The sequence below is a fragment of the Pholcus phalangioides genome, unplaced genomic scaffold (assembly GCF_987345545.1).
Source record: "Pholcus phalangioides strain wild (caught in Gottingen) unplaced genomic scaffold, Ppha-v1.0 ptg000015l_1, whole genome shotgun sequence".
Taxonomy (NCBI): Eukaryota; Metazoa; Arthropoda; class Arachnida; order Araneae; family Pholcidae; genus Pholcus; species Pholcus phalangioides.
In genome coordinates, this window is record NW_028301608.1 from 3,565,368 (window position 1) to 3,586,987 (window position 21,620).

The 21,620-nt window shown below is 34.4% G+C and overlaps 1 protein-coding gene across 1 annotated transcript in view; it reads left to right on the forward strand.

Moving 5' to 3' along the window:
• Window positions 1-21,620, forward strand: part of LOC149075267 (uncharacterized) — a 61,587-nt gene that overhangs the window by 7,864 nt on the left and 32,103 nt on the right. Inside the window, exon 2 of the mRNA XM_089242587.1 lies at window positions 19,620-19,759. Within this exon, the coding sequence (XP_089098713.1) occupies window positions 19,620-19,759 (140 nt within the window). The remainder of the gene's footprint in view (window positions 1-19,619; window positions 19,760-21,620) is intronic.

Sequence of the window (21,620 nt, forward strand, 5' to 3'; positions counted from 1 at the left end):
AAAGTTTTTCACTTATAGTTATAAATAGGTAGTTTTGGACAGTTTAGGACAGAATGGTTTTAACAGTATGGTAAAAACCACACTATTTACCGTGGTTTTTACCCCACTGTTCAAAACCTTGCCAACTCTGTTCCAAACTAAAAGTTGCCATTATGAGGTGATTATGTCAAATTGTTTTGTTTTTAATGTTTCCGGCAATGAAAACTCTGAATTATATTTCATAATATTAATAAAATTAGTAAAAAAATTTTAATCATTTAAATATTAAGAAAAATAAATATTCTCGTTCTCCGATAATATTTTCACCTTCCATCGCTGCATCAAATATGTAAAGAATCAGGTTTTTGGAAATTTTGTGAACGTGTCTCATTGCTGGAATGAAAATACAACATACTAATGAACTCTCAGTGTAATTTTGTTCATCCAGATATTTGCAAGCAACAAAATGAAAGAAAATGTAATGCAATTTTTTGCCAATTATTTATTCATGATATTATTAATGAAAAATTAGATGTAAATAAAACTACTACCCAGATTATGTGCATTAAAAAAAGTGGTGAAATAAGCTCTAAAAATAAGGAAATATGCACTTAAAAATGTCAAAATATGCACTAAGAAATCCTGAAAAAGTTCAAAATTCAAAAATATGCACAAAAATAAGAAAATATGCATTAAAAAATCACTACAAAATAGCAAATCAGATATGTTTTTAAAGTGCATATTTTCCTATTAATGTATATTCATTTACAAAAAAAATCTTCACTTATGTATCCTATAATGGGGCCATGCAAATAACTTCTACACACTTGTTATTTAGGCATTTTCCAGGGTTGGCACAGTATTCACCTTTGATGGTTTTTACTGTCGTCAGAGAATTGTGTGTGTATGTTTTTTTAATAATTGTAAAAAGTGATTTTTTTTTCCCCATCTTTCCCAAAAAAGTTCATAATTTTGATGTGATGTTGTGTGAATACAGAACACTAAAATTATTATTCTTACTAGAACATACATATTAATTTATAATATGCTCATTTGATCTTATTGTTATAAAGCAGGGCTTGACCCTAGGTGCCATGGAGACTAGAAAATAGGTATTGGCACCCAAACTTTTCTTTATGTAATTGTTCAATTGAAGCCTATGGATGTCACAACATTTTCTGATTTCATAATAGTATCTTTTAGCAAAAAAAAAAGTAAAAAAAAGAAAGTATTTAATACTATTTCTCTTGAGCAAAGAATTATGTTTATCTTTTAAGCTATTTGGCTAGTGCATAAATATATTTTTTTGATTCATCGTCAAGCCCTGCTGTAAAGATAGTCTCGTATTGTCATCATATGCTGATGAATTAAAAGAGAAAAGTACACATGCTATAAATTCTAGTTAAAGTATATGTTTAGGAATAGTAGAGGAGGGCAGATTTATGGTTTTTCTGCCTGACAGATATTCAAATTTTGCCTCCCATCTGTTTCAAATTGATGTTTTTGACCACAAATTACTTTTTTTATTACCCTGTACTGAAGACCGCTAAAGCACCCCTTCTTTCATAAATAAAGCCTCTGATAGTCATTTAAAAAGTAATCTTATGAGCTCTTAGTGGCATTAAAAAGTAGGAAAGAAACTGGAATATTGATGACATCATTTATCATAATTGAAATTGGTTTGTAAAAAAAATGAAGCAACACTTGTATTAACCGACAATAGTTTTTCAGTTTAGAAATAGTAGGCAATAGCCTCTCTATATTTATACCAGGGAGGGGTATGATCCCAGGCTCCACCGGGTCACCATGACGACTGAAAAATTGGTATTAGTGGCTAAAATTCTCTTTGTATAGTTGATAAATTGTAGGCTGATAGCAGCATAGAATGTTTGGAATTTATAACATATCTGCCAACAGGTTAATGTTCTGAAAAAATCAAAAGAAGGTTGCTTTTCTCTCGTAAAATATTTTTGGCACTTAAAGTTTTTTCCTGGTGCCTAGATTTGCTTGTGATTTGTCCCCAGCCCTGCTCTTTACTAAAAGTAGTATACAAATGTTAATTTCCCCAATACTGATATTACTCAGATCTTAATTCATAGTGTTAATATACTTCATTTATAACAATATGCTTCTCTGGTCCCTTTGAGTATTGCTGAATCTAATGCTAAGTGGTGATGGTAGTGCAATTGCATCTGACTCTGTATGAATGAGACATAGTTGTAGGTACATTATCTTTAATTATGATGCTATTATATAGAAAATATTATTTACATGGTACATATATTAAGAGAGAGAAAAAGACGACGTTGGTGCATCTCGTGTGAGAGCTGAACTGATGTTCTCACACACGTGGCCCTTCGTAGGGTCTGAAAGGGCATCCGGTCACGTGATCATCTCGTGTTTCAGTACAGAATGTACTGAGATTCTTTCACGTGACCAGAGCGTGCTTGTTAAGAGAGAGCCAATGTACAAAGTAAAGTAATAATAATAATACATATAAGAATATATATTGAGGCTCTACAGTATCATATTGGCTTTTCATTAGTATGTACATAAATTGTATAAAATATAAATTATTAGAATTTATCTATATATATAAAATTGATTTTCTGTGTGTCTGTATATTCTCTATACAAATCTACAATTTTAGATCGATCGTCGCCAAATTTTGCATATATACCAAATGGAACCCGACTTGAATGATAGGCTACTTTAAAATTTCACCAGAGCAGGGCAAGTGCCCCAAATGGGCAAAAAACTGTCGGGCAACAATGGTTTTTGGACCTCAACAATCTCTTTCCGAACGTTTACTTTGGATAGGCTACCGTGGTTCCCTAGCAATGCGTTTCAGACATGCATATGCCTTTACAATGGTTTGTCACTTCTTTAATGCTGCCAGTTATGTATAATAGTTTATGCCTTTATAATGGTTTGCCACATTTTCAATACTCTCAGTAATGAAGCTTTTGGAATAGACGTCATAATCATCACCAGCATCGCTTTGAGGGTCAGGAAAAGGGTGATCCTCCTAGAAATCAGTGTTATAATTGCCGATTCTACTGTATAAATGCGGAAATTTAGTGGGGTTTTCTGTCACATCAATAATTTTAAAAATTGTATTGAAATCTCGATTTTTGAAATATTGAGGTCGCTTAGAGATAGATATACGAAGCCCAGGAGATTAAATACGAAGTAATTAGCCGGTCCTACTTTGAGTTGGACATTCATGCAATAACATTGATTTCAACTTTTTATTTACATCTTCTCAAGCATGAAAATTAATGTCTCTGTATTGTCTTTTGATATTCAACTGCATAAATTCATATGGTTTAGGATGTTTTAAAATTAATTATGGACCCATAAAGTACATCGAAAAAATTCTACAGCTTTAATTAAGCATTTTTGGAAGCTGAAACAGGCAGATGGATAACTTGAAGTTCAGGGGGAGGGAATCGAAATACCTAGCGTCCATCAAAAAAGGGGGGGAACTCTTCATTTCCACGTTTCTTTAAATCTAGATTTGGTTATATCATGAGTCGCGCAGGAAGTCGCCATATTGGTTAACTTTAGACACGGTTTGCATGTCCCTCAAAGAAAGAGGGAGATATCACGTGTTTCTAACAGCCCCATTGAAGAAAACCCGGGCAACGCCGGGTATTATAGCTAGTATATTATATGTAGATAAAAGGAGGCAAAAAAAAAAAAAAGATTTTGACATCAACTTAATTCAAAGAGTGCTGCTGATGAAGACACAAACATTAGTCGTGTTACAACAGTTCTGTTTCGACAATTCTTATTTTTCTTTTTTAATTAAGGCTCAAGTTTATTCGAATTTTTTATGATAATTATTATTTAAATAACTATTAATCATCAGTTAATAGAAAACTTTCTCTGCGTGTTAATTATCAATACATTGAGGCTAATTATAGGCTACATGGTAAAAATGTGTATATGGGTCATTCCAAAGAAAGTGTATAAACCGTTTCTCTCCGAGACTTTTTAATTTTTTTACAAAATTTCAGCGCACTCTGGTGGTACTAATTTTAATTTTTTCTAGTACTTCATTCAATTATCTTTGTATGGCATTTCTTAATTTGTTTCAGATGGTATCTAATTTTTTTTAAAAATCATTGTCCCAGCTTGAAAAAAAGTGTTAAACAAAGAGATTTGGGTGCAGATCTGGATTTTTTTTTCAAAAGACTTGGGATCACATATAGGCCTATGCACCATAGATGAATAAAACTGACAATAAAATTTTGAAAATAATTTTTTTTTATGAAAAAGGGTTTTTTTTGTTTGTGTCACGAAATTCTTCCCATTTTAAAATGTCCGCTCTGTTTCGGTCATTTGGGAAATATACATGGTGTTCCAAAAAGAATCACCCGATTTGAAATGCGTATATTATGAAAAATATTGAACATAGACACTCAAGATTAATTTTATATGGCATGGCTAATCAAAGTTTTTTTTTTACAAACCAAATTGAAGGTGCTCAATATGTCCATAGGATTCACAGCATACGTCTATACTGTAGTCAAATTTGTCAGACTTTTGTGAGCATGTTTGCATCCACTCTGCTGCTGTTATGCATATCTTCAGTTTGGCTAATGTGGCTGGAATGGGAAGCACATAAATGTAGTATTTTATTAACTCCCACGAGAAGAAATCGCACACTGTGCAGTCCGGCAATCTTGTAGGCCAGTGATGCTTAATTGGATCTCTCGTCAGGTCCCAATCCATCGTTTAGGAATATGATTGTTCAAAAATTCTCAAAAGTCCCAGCTCCAGTGGTGGTGTCCCATCCTGCTGGAAAATGAAGTCATCCGAATTGGTTTCTAACTGTGGGGAAAGCCAACCTTGATGAACACTGAAGTGGCTGCCGAAGGAAGGTCATTAGCTCTACCGGTCGGCAGGATTGGGTTTCTTCCAGGACAGTGGAAGAAGCTGGAAAAAATGAAAGAAATTGGAAGAAACAAAAAAATTTACATTAATTTGAGTCATATGGGGTAAAATGGTCATAAAAAGAGGTGTTTTCATCTTTGAAGAGGTAACCTATTTTTGAAAAAGTGATATGGTCATATCTTTTGGCTGATATTTTACATTACATTCGTAGAGAGTATATTAGCACATTTTTCAAAAAATTTTTTTGAGTGTAACAGTTTCAGCAATTTTTTAGACCTCACTTTTATGACCGATAAGTGAGTAATGCATGGGGTAAAATGGCCATACCAAATAATAATGAAATTTTAAGAAAATAATCAGTGGGCATTGAAATTTTATTTAACACATTTATCAAACAATCATTTTCTACTTTTAAATTTATAACTTTTAATGTACTCTATGGTTAAATCTTGGCTTCCTTAGGATCTTCAAATACAACTGATCCCTTATTTCATGAAATCTATGTTTTTATTTTCTGGAAAGGTATAAAAATTCATTATTTACAGGCCTTTTCAAGATATTCAACAGATAATAAATCCTTATTAATCACTTGTCTGATAATTTGCATTATTGGTTTTTGTTCTCTTCATAATAAACCAGCACTCCACACACACAGCCTTCTGTCTAGAGATGTGAGGTGAGAATATTCTCCTCAATGTAAAAATTGGAGAATAATTGAGAATATTCATTTTTCTTTTAAATAATTTAAATTTTTTTACTAATTTTGTTTATATTGTGAAATATACATCAGTTTTCATTGCCTGAAACATTTACAACAAAACAATTTTTGGTATAAACACCCCTAATGGCAACTTTTAGTTCGAGAATATTCTCCAGGTCATGACGAGAGGTTTTAAAAGTGTGGTTATAAAGATTTTAGAAACCTTTAGATTAAAACCTTTAAAAATTATTTTAAAATTAGATAAATTTTCAGAAATAAGTTCACAACAAAAGAAATTGGACCAAAGTTGATTGATACAGGAAGCTATTATACAATCACTTTCATTCTAAGATACAGAACTGTTGTTTTCTTCAATGCACATACACTTAAATTCTGTTTTACTCACATTTCTTTAAAAGTTGTGCAATTCAGCCCCCATGTTGATTTAATTTTCTTGCTTTCAAACTTTAATATTGTGGTCTATAAACTTCAATGTTCCTATTTTCTTGACGGGAAGAGAGATGGGGACAGGGAATATTTTTGAGAATATTCTCTCAAAGGACTACTATTATAAATTACTAGAGAATATATATTCTTATCGAAAATAATAATTATTCTCAAGTTATTTATCAAGATTATTTATTATAATACATGTTATTACATATATTCTTGATAATACTCTCTGGAAAGATTTTTCGGTAACTGAAGAATATTCTCATCGAGGAGAATGTTGATATTGATACCGAAATGAGAAGAATATTCTCATCGAGGAGAATATTCTTTGGAAGCACTTATTATTAATAACTTCAGAATAATTCTTATTATTTTCCATAAGAATGTTTTTTAATTATTTATGAAAGTAGCCTTCCAGAGAATATTCTCTGGAGAAGAGATGAGTAGTTACATTATATGTAACTATATTATGAATAACAGAAGAATATTCTCATCAAGAATTTATAAGAACATTCTCAAGTTATTTATAATAGTAGTCCTACCAGAGAATATTCTCCAAAAGATTATTCTCTATAATTTTACATCTTTACTTCTGATATCTTTCATAAAGTTTGAATAGTTATAGATTTCCCTCAGATCTTCAAGAAATTTTTCTTTGGCTATGGGCGTTTAACGTAATTTTTGCATATTTATTTTGTGGCAGTCAAAGTTCAACTGTTAAAGTTATTTCCTTAATTAAGGTTTCTCCTATTCCATCCTGAACATGTTTTCATTTTTCCCTTAAGTTCTGTATTACCCTTTCGTTTACAGCTGAGATTAACAAGGGCAAGGTAGTCAGTATACGGCTTGTTTCAAGTCTCTTATGAGACACAACACTAATATTAGCTAATTTTGACACTACTTTACTTTCTAAGTTCAAGTCAGCCACTCATGAAGTTGATTCTGTATCTTTACTTTCCTTGGTCGTGGATTGTGATAGTTTAACATCTACAAAAGGGGTGGTGGGGTGTTCACATTGAGCAAGAGATTTCAAGCCTTCAATACTAGTCTTCTTTGCATGGTAACCATGATTTTCTTCTAGAATCCTTTTATCTTGACTTGTTAATGATCCATCTTACTTAAAGGATATGGAATCTTTAACTCATGCTCTTGCATCTCTCATGATACTCTAATGCTCTTTCCAACAGCTAGCAATATTAATGGAAGAATGTCAGAGTACTGTTGTATATTCTTTTCACATATAGGTTCAAACACCTACTTTCGAAGCGCACGTTTGTTCTGGAAAAGAAAAAAATTGAACTATATTAAGTTAAAAAAAATCTTACAAGTTCAATTATATGTTGGGCAAAATAGCTCCTAGCAACTAAGTGTTAGTTAAGCCTAATGCTATGACCACTTTACCCCACATTGTTTAAATTACTATAAAATATGAAATATAATGATTACAACTTACCAGTGAATGAAATAGTGTTCTTGAGATACTTCTGGAGTGTCCTGTACAGCCAATCTATAAAAAGTTTTAGCAACTAAAATGGTAGAGAGTAGTTATTCAGGCACTCAAAAAATTGAATCTGAGCTTGAACAACAAGAAACTGTTCATTGCCGTGAATGAATGAATGAACGCCAGGGTCTCTGCCACCAGACTTATCCCGTTGCCGAGATCTCTTCCAGCCCAGCTTCGTGGCAGAGTCTGGAACAAAGTGAGTGTGTACACCTAACAGTCTGAGTGTGTAGCTAGTGTGGTGTATATTTCAGTGCTGCCATCTATACTTCAAATTGTGAGCGAAGTGTAATGATTGAATATTTGTAACGTTGTAGGCCTGTTGCTCTCTGTGGCGAGACTTTTTAACAGGGAGATCGGCTCGCATTCGCGGCTTGAAGTTGGGAACCACAGAAAACCAACTTCAGCCGACCACCACTGTGGGGTAAGAACCCAGATTCTCGCATCGCGAGTCCGTCACTATAACCACTCGACCACCACAGCGGCACTGTTTATTGCCACTAAAATATTGCTTGGCATAAAATTTTAGATGAAAAACTATTAGCAAGTGAAAGTTAAAACAGAAATTTGGTAGCGATGTCAAGTGAAATTCTTAAGTTGTGCCATTTTATGTTCAGTATGACCATTTTATCCCACCTGACCCTACCGTTTAGTTGAAGTACACATAATTAATGGTTGTTATTTCACCTCATTGGTTGTGAAATAATATCAAATACTTTTTAAAAACAATATTTTTTTAACATTTAATTATAAATATCTCACCAAGATGTACAATATTTAATTTTTCAATAAAGCACACATATTAAAACAAATTATTTCAGTTACTGCTCAAAATGTTAATCTGAGTATAAAAAATATTATACAATTTAAAGTATATGACTTGCAAACGGTTTCCGGGTTATTAGGCCATGGTCTAGGAGATTTTCTTCCTGACGTTTCGCCCACATCTGTGGCAGGCATCATCTGAGGTTAATTCGACGTAAGTCTCCGCGGCAAGCGAGAAAGGCTTCGTACATCTACTGTCATCGACTTGTTCTCTATATGCATTTCTGAGACTTGATCGGCCGCAGAAGAACCGCATTGGTTGGCTTGTGTGGATGTGTTGTGCGCCGATTGGCTGCAAGTGGTGTCTGGCGACGATTGGCTGTCGAGGTCATTTTCTCTCTGGCATTCATCGGGGGCACATCTCGGGCGATGAATGCCAGAGAGAAAATGACCTCGACAGCCAATCGTCGCCAGACACCACTTGCAGCCAATCGGCGCACAACACATCCACACAAGCCAACCAATGCGGTTCTTCTGCGGCCGATCAAGTCGATGACAGTAGATGTACGAAGCCTTTCTCGCTTGCCGCGGAGACTTACGTCGAATTAACCTCAGATGATGAGGTTAATTCGTTAATGACGTTTCGCCCACATCTGTGGGCGAAACGTCAGGAAGAAAATCTCCTAGACCATGGCCTAATAACCCGGAAACCGTTTGCAAGTCATTTAACGCCGGCCATGAAAGCCTCAGACAAAATTTAAAGTATAATTAATACATGTTTATAGAAAATAATTAGTTTCAGCACATTTAGCTAATTACTTGGCAATATATAACTATAAGGAGTAATGTGTCACGCTTAACAAAAATGTATTTTAGGAATTATCATAGGATTTGTGTATATAGACAGGCATTCTCCCTATGCAATAAGATCAAAACTGCTGAGAGACATCAGATATAACAGACAATTGAGATGCTTAGAAACATCTTTAATTGTTATGTTTCTTCATCATTGTTAGTCTCCATAAGGAGGATAGAAGCATACTTGACATAATTTGAAATTGCACTCAATATATCAGCTACAGAAAGATTGTGTAAATAGTGCCAGTTATTATCGCGAATGAATGGGGCTTTTTACAAATTGCTGACTTGATGCCTTATTTGTAAGACACAATATTAAGATATGAAGAGACTATTCTTCCCTATCATTTGTTCTCATGTCTTATCAATACTGAATATTAGGATGAAAGATTGAATTCTAAAGAGGAACTGTGGCAAAGTATAATAACTTGTGATTTTTTTTTTAACTTCAGTCATACCATTCAAATTTTAATATAGTATTATGGTAAGAAAGATATAATAAAAAAGTAATGTGGTAAATATCTGAAATTCTCAAAAAACTGTGATTGTGTTGAAATGCTTCTAAGCTTTTCTGCAAATTCAGCATGTTTATAAAGAATATATATATATATATGTGTTTTGAATTCACCCACAACTTTGAACAGCCTAATGGCTGTCATAATAAAAAAGGTTTTGTTACACCATGTCACACTGAACTGATGAAAGTGAACAATTTTAAAGTGGTTATGTTTCTTGTCTATAAAAGTAAATTTTTTATTCAAACATACAAGGAATAAAACCTTTAAAAATTGATACTATATTAATATTACTGTTGATAAAATCCTCCTGTGACAGCAGTAAATTAAGCTTATGATTATGAAAGGAAGTAATTTTTTAGAAATGAGTTTCTTCCATTTCTACTTATATAGGTATATTCAATATTCCATTCCACTAAATATGGAAGAAATCTATTTCTTCCTGCTTTTTTTCCCATGGTTTTTTCCAGGGTTGTTTGGTTTAAACCATGGTTATAACCAAGTGGTTTTTAAAAAAAAAACTAGTTCGGTTTTTTTAAAAAGTCAAATAAAAGTAGCCTAAATATCATTTTTTCCTTGAAAAATATATTGTTTCATTATTAGCCAAAATTTTTCATTTTTATCATATTTTATATTTTTGGGGTATATCTTTAAATGTCGTAAGATGGTGTAAGTTTTTTCAAAAAGTCTCGTAAAAGTAACCTGAATATATATATTTTTTTCATATGAAGTATCTTAGTTATTTAAAGTTATATACAGAAGTCAAAATTTTTCATTCTTACCACATTTTCTAACCTTTGGTTACATTCTAATGCTCTATCTTTACCAAATTCATGAATAAGGATTGTATCATACATCTAAATTTAGTGGTGTATTATCTCGCAGGGTTTCCTTTTCCCTTCACAAAGAAGCAGCAACAGTAGTGACACCATCATGCTAGGGGCAGGTGGTCCCATAATCCAATAAAAACACCAGCTGTCCCTAAAGGACTAAGACTAGTGCACTAGTAGTTACATTACCTCACAGACATTTTCATTTTCTTTCCCATAAGAAGTAGCACATCTCCTACTGTATATCTCTGTCTTAATATTCAATAGTTTTTTTTATTCTTTCACTGTTAGGCCCAGTTAATAAGGGTTCTACTGTATAGTGGTAGCAACAGATTTATGAAAAATAATCAGCTATATACAGGGTGATTATAAAGTTTTGATTCAAAAACTATACAATAAGTACTGGTCAGAATGACTTGGAAATTTGCATGAATACTCCTGAAACAATGGAATTTTCTTTGTCGAAAGAAAAAAAGTGCTAGTAGTGCAAAATGTGCAAGTAGATGATGCTGTACTTGGCCAGCAGTATAATCTATTTTGTGCAGCCACATCATTTTGGCACTTCCACAGCATCAGTGTGTGGATAGAAAAACTTCTATCAAGATGCACATTGCAATACCAGCAAAGCAGCTGCTGAAGACCCATTTTAACAATAACAGGATTGCACGACACCTGGCCGGTCATCAGTTCATTTGACCTTAACCCTTGCAACTTCTGGCTGTGGGGGGTACCTCAAAATATTATGAACAGTGGTCGGATTGCAAACTTTGGTGAATTGCAAGCTTTAGCACATCCCCTATATGTTAGAAGTTCCTCAGGAATATTAACACGGGGGGGGGGCATTTGGTTTAATAAAGGTGAATTGCAAGTGCATCCACATCATGACCATGGCATACTCTGATCTGTTGTAAACAAGAATTTTTGTTATTTCATCTCATAGCCAGAACACGGTGACAACATATTTAACATTTCTTGAGTAAGTTGTAGTTATTTGTTCAATTGCTTCACTCTATTTTTGTGATGTTTCATGAATTATGAAATCGTGTAATGCTATAATTAAGTTATCATTTTTCCATCACTGGCTATTGTTTGCATTCTGCAAGCAAATTTCCCATGTGTTGGATGATGTCATTAATTTTACATTTTAGTCTTCCCCCCCCCCTTTACTTAATAAAATTATATTTCTTCAGGAATATATTCATGTCAATTTTCAAGTCATTCTGACAATCATTCTTTTTTTTTACAGTGTTTTGAAATCAGAACCTTAGTTATAATCATCCTGTATATCGTAAATCATTGTTAATTAATTTGCATTATTTATGCTTCATTAAATACATTATATTCACCTAATTTTTATTATAGTTTTTGCAAAATAGCTTCCTAATTAAGCATACTGAAAATAACCGGAGAAAACATCTTTATATTATATGATTAATAATAACATTAAAAGAATTTTCAAACACGAAGTAAACCATTGAGTTAAGCAAAAAATAATTAAAGTAAATTGCAAAAGTTGGTTTTTGTTAAAGTATAAGAAATATTTATTAATTAAATATGGGAATAGTGTTAATTATATTAATAAACATTTTATATAATTAATTATTAGAAGTTTGAATGATTTTTCAGAAATTTTATTGTTTTTAATGTTAATACTATTTAAAACAAATAAACCCGGTTTAAACCGTTTTTAAAAAAACGGTTTTTTTACCAACACCCTGGCTTTTTCCAACTCGGAAAGAGCTTTTTAATCTTGGCAGCGACATACCTGGTTAATTTTGTAGATATATAAAAATGCTTTTAAGCACCCTTTCAAGTTCTTCATAACTCAAAAGAATTTCCTCCTCTTTTTTGCATTTATTCATTCTGAGCTGAGAAATTGATGACAGCATACAACTGCTAAAAACACTTATGTTTTTCAATGTTGCACTGCAGTGAAGAAAATGAGAATTTTTATATGTTTTTGATATTTTGTAATTATCTGTAATGTTCTAATGATCTTTAAAATAAGATAAAAATTTTCATTTTCCAATAGTACGGAAGAGATCAGTGAATGTTTTATTAAAAATAATTTTGTCAATTAGATTGAAATCCGATGAATTAAATTTCTCTAGATCTGATGGAAAGCTTCAGCTAAATATGTGATCTTGTTCAAAAGACCGATATAATTTGCCTAATTCAAATTCATTAGAGGTGTTGAAATGTATTTGTCATATCTTATGTTGTAGTGCAAATGATGAATACGAAAGGAAGACTGGTTTCTTTTGTTTTTGGAAGAAGCGGGGTCGACAGTTTTTTCCAAGCAAGAAGAAACTGTCCAACTCTTCAAAAGGCTGATGCAGTTATTAATTTGTATACATAATTAAATTAGTGAAATTAAATTTAATTAATGTTATATAAAACATGGACATTTTTGCTATATCTAAAGCATAAAGTCTAACTTATATGATAAATTATTGAAGGAAAAGTATAGTTTCTGAAAAACCGGCTGGTTTATTCCCACTTTGGAAGAAACTGTCTAACCCTGCCTGTCAGCAACTGCATGTAACTCAAGATTTCCCTCATTCTACCTTTACATTATTCGATCAAAAGGGATCAAAAGTTGAAGAGTTACGATTTTTTTTTAAATCTGATTATTTTTTCTTTTTGAAACACCCTGTATTTTTATACCAGATTAAATCTCATAACACTTTTGAGCTCATTGAAAGGTTTACTTTTAATTCTTAACAAGTTTGGATTTGACCTTTGCAAAATGATTTACCTAATATTCACGTTGTGTGTTTAGTACCTGATTTTTCTGTCGGATGTCCAATCTTTTACATGATTATCATAAATAATTAAGATTTTTTTTCATCTGTATCAACATCAAGTGATAGTACATATAGAGATATGCTTCAAAAAATAAAAAAAAATTTCATCAATCATTTAAATTTATAATGAAAAAAATTATTTAGGTTAATTTGTCCACTGTTACGTCTTTCAAAAATTCAAGTAATGCAACAGAATGGAAACTATGATTTAAGTAAATTTTCCTTAGTTAAAAGGTTTTAGAGGTTTAAATTAAATTTAATTAGTTTTCTATTTAATTTAAACCAGGGTTGGCAGGTTTTTGACGCATGTCAGTTTTTGACGGTTTAAACTGTCACGTCAAAAAAACCTTTGTCAAAAATTGTCAAAAACCTCAAATACTGCTTTTCAACATGTAAATTCCCATTGAAAATACGCACATTGATTGCATGTAATGCTTAAAGTGACTATGCTGCAATACATAATGTGTGATTTTAAAATAATCTTTCCCCCCTCCCCCTTCATAATTATTTTGGACAATTATATACATGTATATATACTTGTGAAATATCTTGTATTGGAATGTGATCTCCATTGTGAAAACCCCTAAATAGCGTTCGAACGGCAACTGTAGCATGAAAATCACCGGCAGTAGATAGGCTAAAAGTGAGGACAACCAATAAGGACAGAGAAGCAGCATAAAATAAAGCATTTTATTGTGTTTCACAAATTTTCCACATGACCTTGTGGAGGACTAATCAGGCTGGGATCTCAGCCGAAGAAACGGTGTGACGAATGAAACAAACATTAATGCTCTGGTGCACTGCAAAGTCCTTTTTACTTTTTCCTTGCCTAGCTCCGGGGATTTTCGTGCTACAGGTGCCATTCCAACGCTATTTAGGGTTTTTCACAATGGAGATCACATTCCAATACAAAAAACTTGGTGTTGCCATTTGATATTTTCGAAATTTTCTCACTGCAACCGTAACTGTTAGAGTGACACTGTTGTTTTCCATATCATTCTTGAGCGCATACCTCAAAATACCTTATGCCAAAATTTCATTCAGTTTCTGTGAATGGTATGATAGTTAGGGGCCCATATGTCGGGATAGTTTTTTTATAATCACCCCGTATATACACTGCTGGCCACCCAAATTGCAACACCAAGAAAGACAAGAGATATCGCAACAATATTTATTTTGTAGATAACATGTTGACCAAGCATCAAATGATTAAATTTATAGACTTCTGTGAAGTGTGGTTCCTGCGAAAATCAGTAGCCAGAGTAGCCGCCATTGTTGGAGATCACCGCTGCCACACGCCTTGGCATTGATTCAAAGAGACTTTGGATGTGTTCTTGGGGTACAGCAGACCAAGCAGCTTCCACGATTTGCCAAAGTTGGTTTGGTGTGGCAGCTGGGGATGTAATCTGGGTCAATCGTTGAGCAACCATGGACCACATGTTTTCTATCGGTGAAAGATCCGGAGAGCTAGCTGGCCAGGGAAGCAATTCAATCTGACGATTGACGAAGAACCTTTGGACAATGCGTGCCACGTGTGGTCGCACATTATCCTGTTGAAATATGGCTGTGGGCAAGCCCTGAAGGTAAGGAAGGACAACTGGCTCCAACATCTCAGAGATGTAGCGCTGGCTTTTTAAAGTACCGGCAATGCGTACTAGAGGAGTGCGAGATATCCAATACCGCCCCATACCATAATACCCGGTGCAGGACCATTGTGGCGGTGCATAACGCAGCTGTTCAGCATCCTCTCTCCACAGTGTCTCCAGACTCGAATCCGACCATCGTGGTGTTGCAGACAGAAGCGTGACTCGTCAGTAAAGACAATTTCATTCCATTGTGCCGTCCACATCCTTCTTTCATCGCACCATTGGCGGTGGAGACGTCTGTGGTTCTGCGTCAAGGGTAGACGAAGCAATGGACGTCTTGCGGACAGACCACTCTGCTGTAAACGCCGTCGAATGGTACGCGCAGACACTGGATGATGCAGTACAGACTGAATGTGCTGTGCTATGGTTCGTGATGTGGCTGAGCGATCCGTCACTGCCATACGCACAATACACCTGTCATCACGTGAAGTGGTGCACTGAGGTGGATGCAATCGAACACGTCGGTCCGTCGTACCCTCCTGCATCCAACGATCACATATCCGCATTACAGTTGTTTGGTTTCGTCCAACACGACTACCAATTTCCCTGAAATATAATCCACAATCTCGGTAGGCCGGTATACTTCCTCTGTCGAACTCGGATACTTGATCAAAAGATGATCGCTGTTTTCTACGAGGCATGATTGATTGTTTTTTTTGAAAAAACCACAAGAAAAACACAATTGCCGTACTTCAAATCGTCGAAATCTCCAAGCCTTAAATAGCGCTTTGAAGTGGCGCCACAGGCGTGCGTGATGTGTGTCTGCGCTGAAATTCTAATCATTTGCATATCTCACCTCCGCTAATGCATGTTGTAAATTTCATATTATTTGCATGCTTCCTTCAAGGTGTTGCATTTACGGTGGCCAGCACTGTATATGTGCATATCAACATCTGCTCTACTTTTTTTTTTTTACAACAGATACATGTTTAAAAAGTTCTTTCATGCTTGCTATATATAATGTTGATTTCTGTTATTATATTATCTAGACAATCCCAGATATTTAAAACAATATTCTTATTGTACATAGCATTAGAATATATCCAGCAATCAAAGTACTAAATTATCCTAAAATAATTTTTCCCCGGAAAAATTAATTAGTTCATTATTAGTGAAAATTTTTCATTGTTACCGCAGTTTCTATTCTTGGGTTACATTTGGTATTATATTTTTAAATGATAAGTGTTTTTTTCCCTTCAAAAAGACCTTATAAAAGTAGCCTGAATATACATATTTTTTATATAAAGTATCTTAGTTACTTAAGTTATATTACAATATCAAAATTGCTAATTCTTACCACATTTTCTAACCTTGGGCTATGCATTCTGGTGTTCTATTTTTATAAAATTCATGAATGGGGATTGCATCACAGATCTAAATGTAGTGGTATATTATCTCACAGGGTTTTGTTTTTCTTTTTCCTTCACCAAGAAGCAGCAACAGTAGTGACTGCATTATCATGCTAGGGGCAGATGGTCTTATAATCCAATAAAGACACCAGCTGCCCTTAGAGGACAAAGACCAGTGTACTAGAGAAAAGTCCAACTTTGCTATTTATTGTTTGAATTGTAAAGTAGTGAGGATTAATATGGAAACCAATTTCAGAAATTTCATTTGATATTTTTTTATGTTTGGTGAAACCAATTTCTAAGAAATCATAAATATTTAGTCTATTATTAGTTTAAAATATAATGAATCGTGGTGGAAGGCCACAGCATATAGCCTGGCAAAATTTTGATAAGGTAGAGAAAAATGGAAAGATATATGCAAAATGCATTAATTGTGGAGTTATGCGATGTAATCGTGTGGACAGGATGAAGAACCATATAGCTCAGTGTATTGGAAGGGGCAATGATGTTGAACAAATACCTGATGTACAAAAAGCAACGACATCAACATCTACAGAGTCCAGTGCTTCACAGCCTATTATTTTGTTCGAATCAACAGAACCTGAAATTTTCACTAAAAAAAAGAAGCAATAAATTGATGACTTCATTGTGAAATCAAATTCTGCTACAACTAAAAAAATTGATTTATTAGTGGCAAAGTTTTTTTATGCCAATAATATCCCATTCAGTGTTGTTGAACATTCAAGTTTCAAAGATCTAGTTTCTGCTTTGCGACCTGGTTATAATACCCCATGTAGAAAAGCTTTGGCTCAGTCATTGATTGATGAAGTTACAAGAGAGGTTGAGAAAACTATAAAAGACAATCTCAGTGGAAAAGCTGTAACTTTAATTGAAGATGGATGGAGCAATATTCATAACGATCCAGTCATAGCTACATGTATACATTCTGAAGGTAAATCCTATTTTCTTGAAACTGCTGAGTGTGGTGCTATTATGAAAAATGCAGATTACCACAAGCAAATAATTCGATACGTTTAGCCCACGATGAATATTCTTGTGAAGTAAAGGCAGTTGTAACTGATAAATGTGAAAGTAATGGAGAAAGCCAGGCAACTTTTGCTTAATGAGATTGACCAAAATTTAATAGAATATGGGTGCTCTTCTCATTGGCTCAACTTACTCGGACAAGATCTAACACCTGAAGCTGTGCTCAAACAGGTGGGTAAAATACAAAAATACTTTAGAAACCATCATTTGCCTTCGGGAATTTCTAACGAGTTGGCACATGTTGGAATGTGTGTTCTGAGTGAATGTGTGGCCCTAAAACATATCTAAAGACCCTATTTCCCTAGCGGATGCCAGTGAAGCAAAGTATTTATATTGTTGCAAAAATTATGTAAATAGTCGATATTTACCATGTATTGTAATTTTTCACCTGTAATTAACCATTTATGCATCACTGTAAATCTCACAAAATTGGTGACAAACATAGCAAGTCTAGCTAGGCCATGCCAATAGAAGTGTAAAGATCACACAAGAATCTTCAAACTGATTATTCTAAAAGTTCTCATGTACCTATGTAGTGGCACCACATTCACAGAACTATGAGCAATTTGATGAATTTTATTTAAGAGATTGGATCTTATTTGTAGGCCATGTTTCGTCAAACCCACTGCTTGTGAATATGTGTACATAGCTGTTCTGTGAAATAAATTTGTGTTGTCCATGAAATTGCTTCATACTTTGCCATCTTGAGTGCTTGCAAGACACATTATCCCGAACAATATTATTTGTGACTAGGGCTTGGATTTTTATGGCATGAAATTATTTTCAATTTTTGCTTTTTCCCCTTTAAAGTAGGATACACATTTGCAAGGATGAACAGATCCCCAGATCAAAATGTTTTGCATTGTTCTGCAATGAAGAAGCTTGTCAGCTCTGGGCTGACTAAAAATGTTCTGAGGTGAAAATTCCCACAATAGGTTTTTCTACACTTTCCTTAAAGTTCTTCCAGATTGTTCAGCTGAAATTGGCTTTCTGCAGTTCCCAACTTCGAGGGGCGAATATGAGCCGATCTCCCAGTTAAAAAAGTCTTACCACAAAAAAGCAACAGGCCAATGAAATCTTCAATCATTACACTTACTCATAGTTTGAAAAACTGATGGCAGGTTCCAGCACTACACAACAAGCATTGCACAGAAGCAAAGTTTACGTTAGGTTCACAATACGGATGCACTTTCCAACATGTACCAATTTGTTGGAAATTTCGCAGAGGAATGTGGATGAGGTGCATGTATGGTTTATTAGCATTAGCACTGATTTTGTTCTGCAACGTATGTCATAGATTTCGGCATATTCTGCTTTTAGGGTATATAAATTTTAGAACTAGCGAACTCTTGCACGAGAAGATGGTGTGAACATTTTATTTCAATATGGGTGGGTATGTCTCTCAATTCTTAACTTTTTCAGTAGCAATCCCAAGATATCTCATCAAACTCAATCTGTTTTATTTTAGCGACTCTGAAATATCGCATATTGAAGTTGTTTTTACCTTAAAGCATGTGTTTTCCATCCCCCCTCCAATCAATCAACTGCCAGTGGGCAGAGTCAGCTCTTGTTGAAGGGTAGATAAGAGGAGAAGTGAGAATAGAGAGAAAAATGTACGCTTAGTATAAATAATACAAAAAGTTTTTTTTCCAAAAATAAAAGTGTCTATTCCTAGAAAGCCACACGTCATGGTAAGTGTTTTCGTATCATAGGGAGGGGAAATAAAAGCAATGGGTGATTCTTGTTGAGGATGAAGAGCAGTTATCAGCTCCCAATCGGATAAAAAAAATTTCTTAAATTTGTGGCAATTTGTGAAGGTTTTGCAATTTCAAATGTAACAATTGTAATGCGGATCAAAAAAATTTTAAAAATCACTTAGAGGGTTAGATGAAAATAGTGTTTGACTTATCTGAGGCTGATGGGCATGTAAAATGCTGGAGTGTTTATATGAGACTTTTTTTTCCTCTTAAACTTTTTCTCCTTGGTGTTGCTTCCCATCCGAAGGGCTTATTCACCAGAAATTATGTGTACTGTGATTACCCCGACTCATATCAGTAATGTGTTTTGAAAACTGATGATAGAGGTCTTAATAAACTTTCCAATGGCAATGTACCCATCTCCTCTGGGAAACGTTTCTCTTTAAGAACGTGAGATAATGCTGATGTTCCCCCTCCCATCTGAATGTATATTTTTTCAATTTACATGGCTATTTTTTTTTGTTAGACGACATTTTTATCTTATGTATACATATTTTTTCTAATTTGCAGGAATTGTCATGCCTCAATGACCATCCTAGTGCATATGAAGGGGAAACAAGATTAGGAAAACTTGTTCATCTATGGGATTGTTTAAAGAAAGATTCTTGTGACACCAAATTTTTGGAGAAGACATTTTACACATTGTTGAGGTATAGATATATATAGACACTCATTTATTGCCATGTGATGAAACAAATCTAATTACTGTGTTCAGGGTGCGCCAATTCGAATCAGCTTGATTCAAATCACTCGGTTGTTTTAATCATTGATTTAAATCAATAAATTCAAATTTCATTTTTCCTTTGTATTAAGCCTATTAACTTTAGTGTTATTGAAGTGTAAGTAACCTAGTATGGTAAATATGTTATTCTTGTTGAAGTTCTTGATTAAAAGAAATATAGAAGATGTAGTAAAAACAGACTTGAATCTAAAATTCTTAGATACAGTGCAGAAAGGTAGCTGTTCTATTTCTAGTTTTTGTGCATGAAAATTTTTATAGGAAAGGTGGGGAGTTGAAGTTTTCTCATTTTATTACCAAACCTATGAAAGAATAAAAATGTGTAAATTATTAAGCAACATTATGTAAGCCGGAAACACATCATAATAAATGCGTCCATTAATTGCATAAGAAACGATCTTGTCAATAGAATGTTTTTCATTTAGTTGTGATGCTAAATGATCCTTTGCTTGTATATTGAGTGAATCGAGAAACCTGCCACGTATGTCATATTGAGTCACCACCATGCAATTACTTTAGGGAAGGGAGCCTACACACATGAATAAAAGCACTCTGCAAGAAAAATGTTAATCCATGAAGCTAATTCTGGCTCAACGACCTTTCATATTACATGAACACAAATTTTTGGTGTTCATATTTTTTTCTTGCAGTTTATTGTTGCTATGCATTTGTTTATTTTGTTTATTCATTAATGAATGCTGAATTAAATTTGAGAGATTAGGTGAAAAAATACACATTCTTAAAGATTAGCAAGATTTGTTTTAATTATAACAAATATTAAGTTAGTTTAAATTAAAAAATTGATTTAAATCAAGATAATCTGATTTTAATTGTTAAAAAAATCATATTTTTGAATATAAAAATTTTTTTTATACACTGAAGAGCAAAAAAAAACTGGTTACCCTGCCTAATATCTCGTGTACGGCCCCGCGAGCACGCACAAGTGCCGCAATACGCCGTGGCATGGACTCGACCAATGTCTGAAGTAGTTCTGGAGGTAATTGACACCATGAATCCTGCAGGGCTGTCCATAAATCCGTAGGAGTAAGAGGGGGTGGAGATCTCTTCTGAACAGCACGTTGCAAGGCATCGCAGATATGTTCAATAATGTTCATGTCTGGGGATTTTGGTGGCCAGCGGAAGTGTCTAAAGTCAGAAGAGTGTTCCTGGAGCCACTTTGTAGCAATTCTGGACGTGTGGGAATGTCGCATTGTCCTGCTGAAATTGTCCAAGTCCGTCGGAATGCACAATAGACATGAATGGGTGCAGGTGATCAGACAGGATGCTTACGTACCTGTCACTTGCCAGAGTCATATCTAGACGTATCAGGGGTCCCATATCACGCCAACTGCAAACACCCCATACCATCACAGAGCCTCCACCAGCTTGAACAGTCCCCTGTTGACATGTAGGGTCCATGGATTCATGAGGTTGTCTCCATACCCGTACACGTCCATCAGCTCGAAGCAATTGGAACCGAGACTCGTCAGACCAGGCAACATGTTTCCAGTCCTCGACTGTCCAATGTCTGTGTTGTCGGGCCCAGGCGAGGCGTAAAGCTTTGTGTCGTGCAGTCATCAAGGGTACACGAGTGGGCCTTCGGCTCCGAAAGCCCATATCGATGATGTTTCGTTGAATGGTTCGCATGCTGACACTTGTTGATGGCCCAGCATTGAAATCTGCAGCAATTTGCGGAAGGGTTGCACGTCTGTCACGTTTAATGATTCTCGTTAGTCGTCGTTGGTCCCGTTCTTGCATGATCTTTTTCCGGC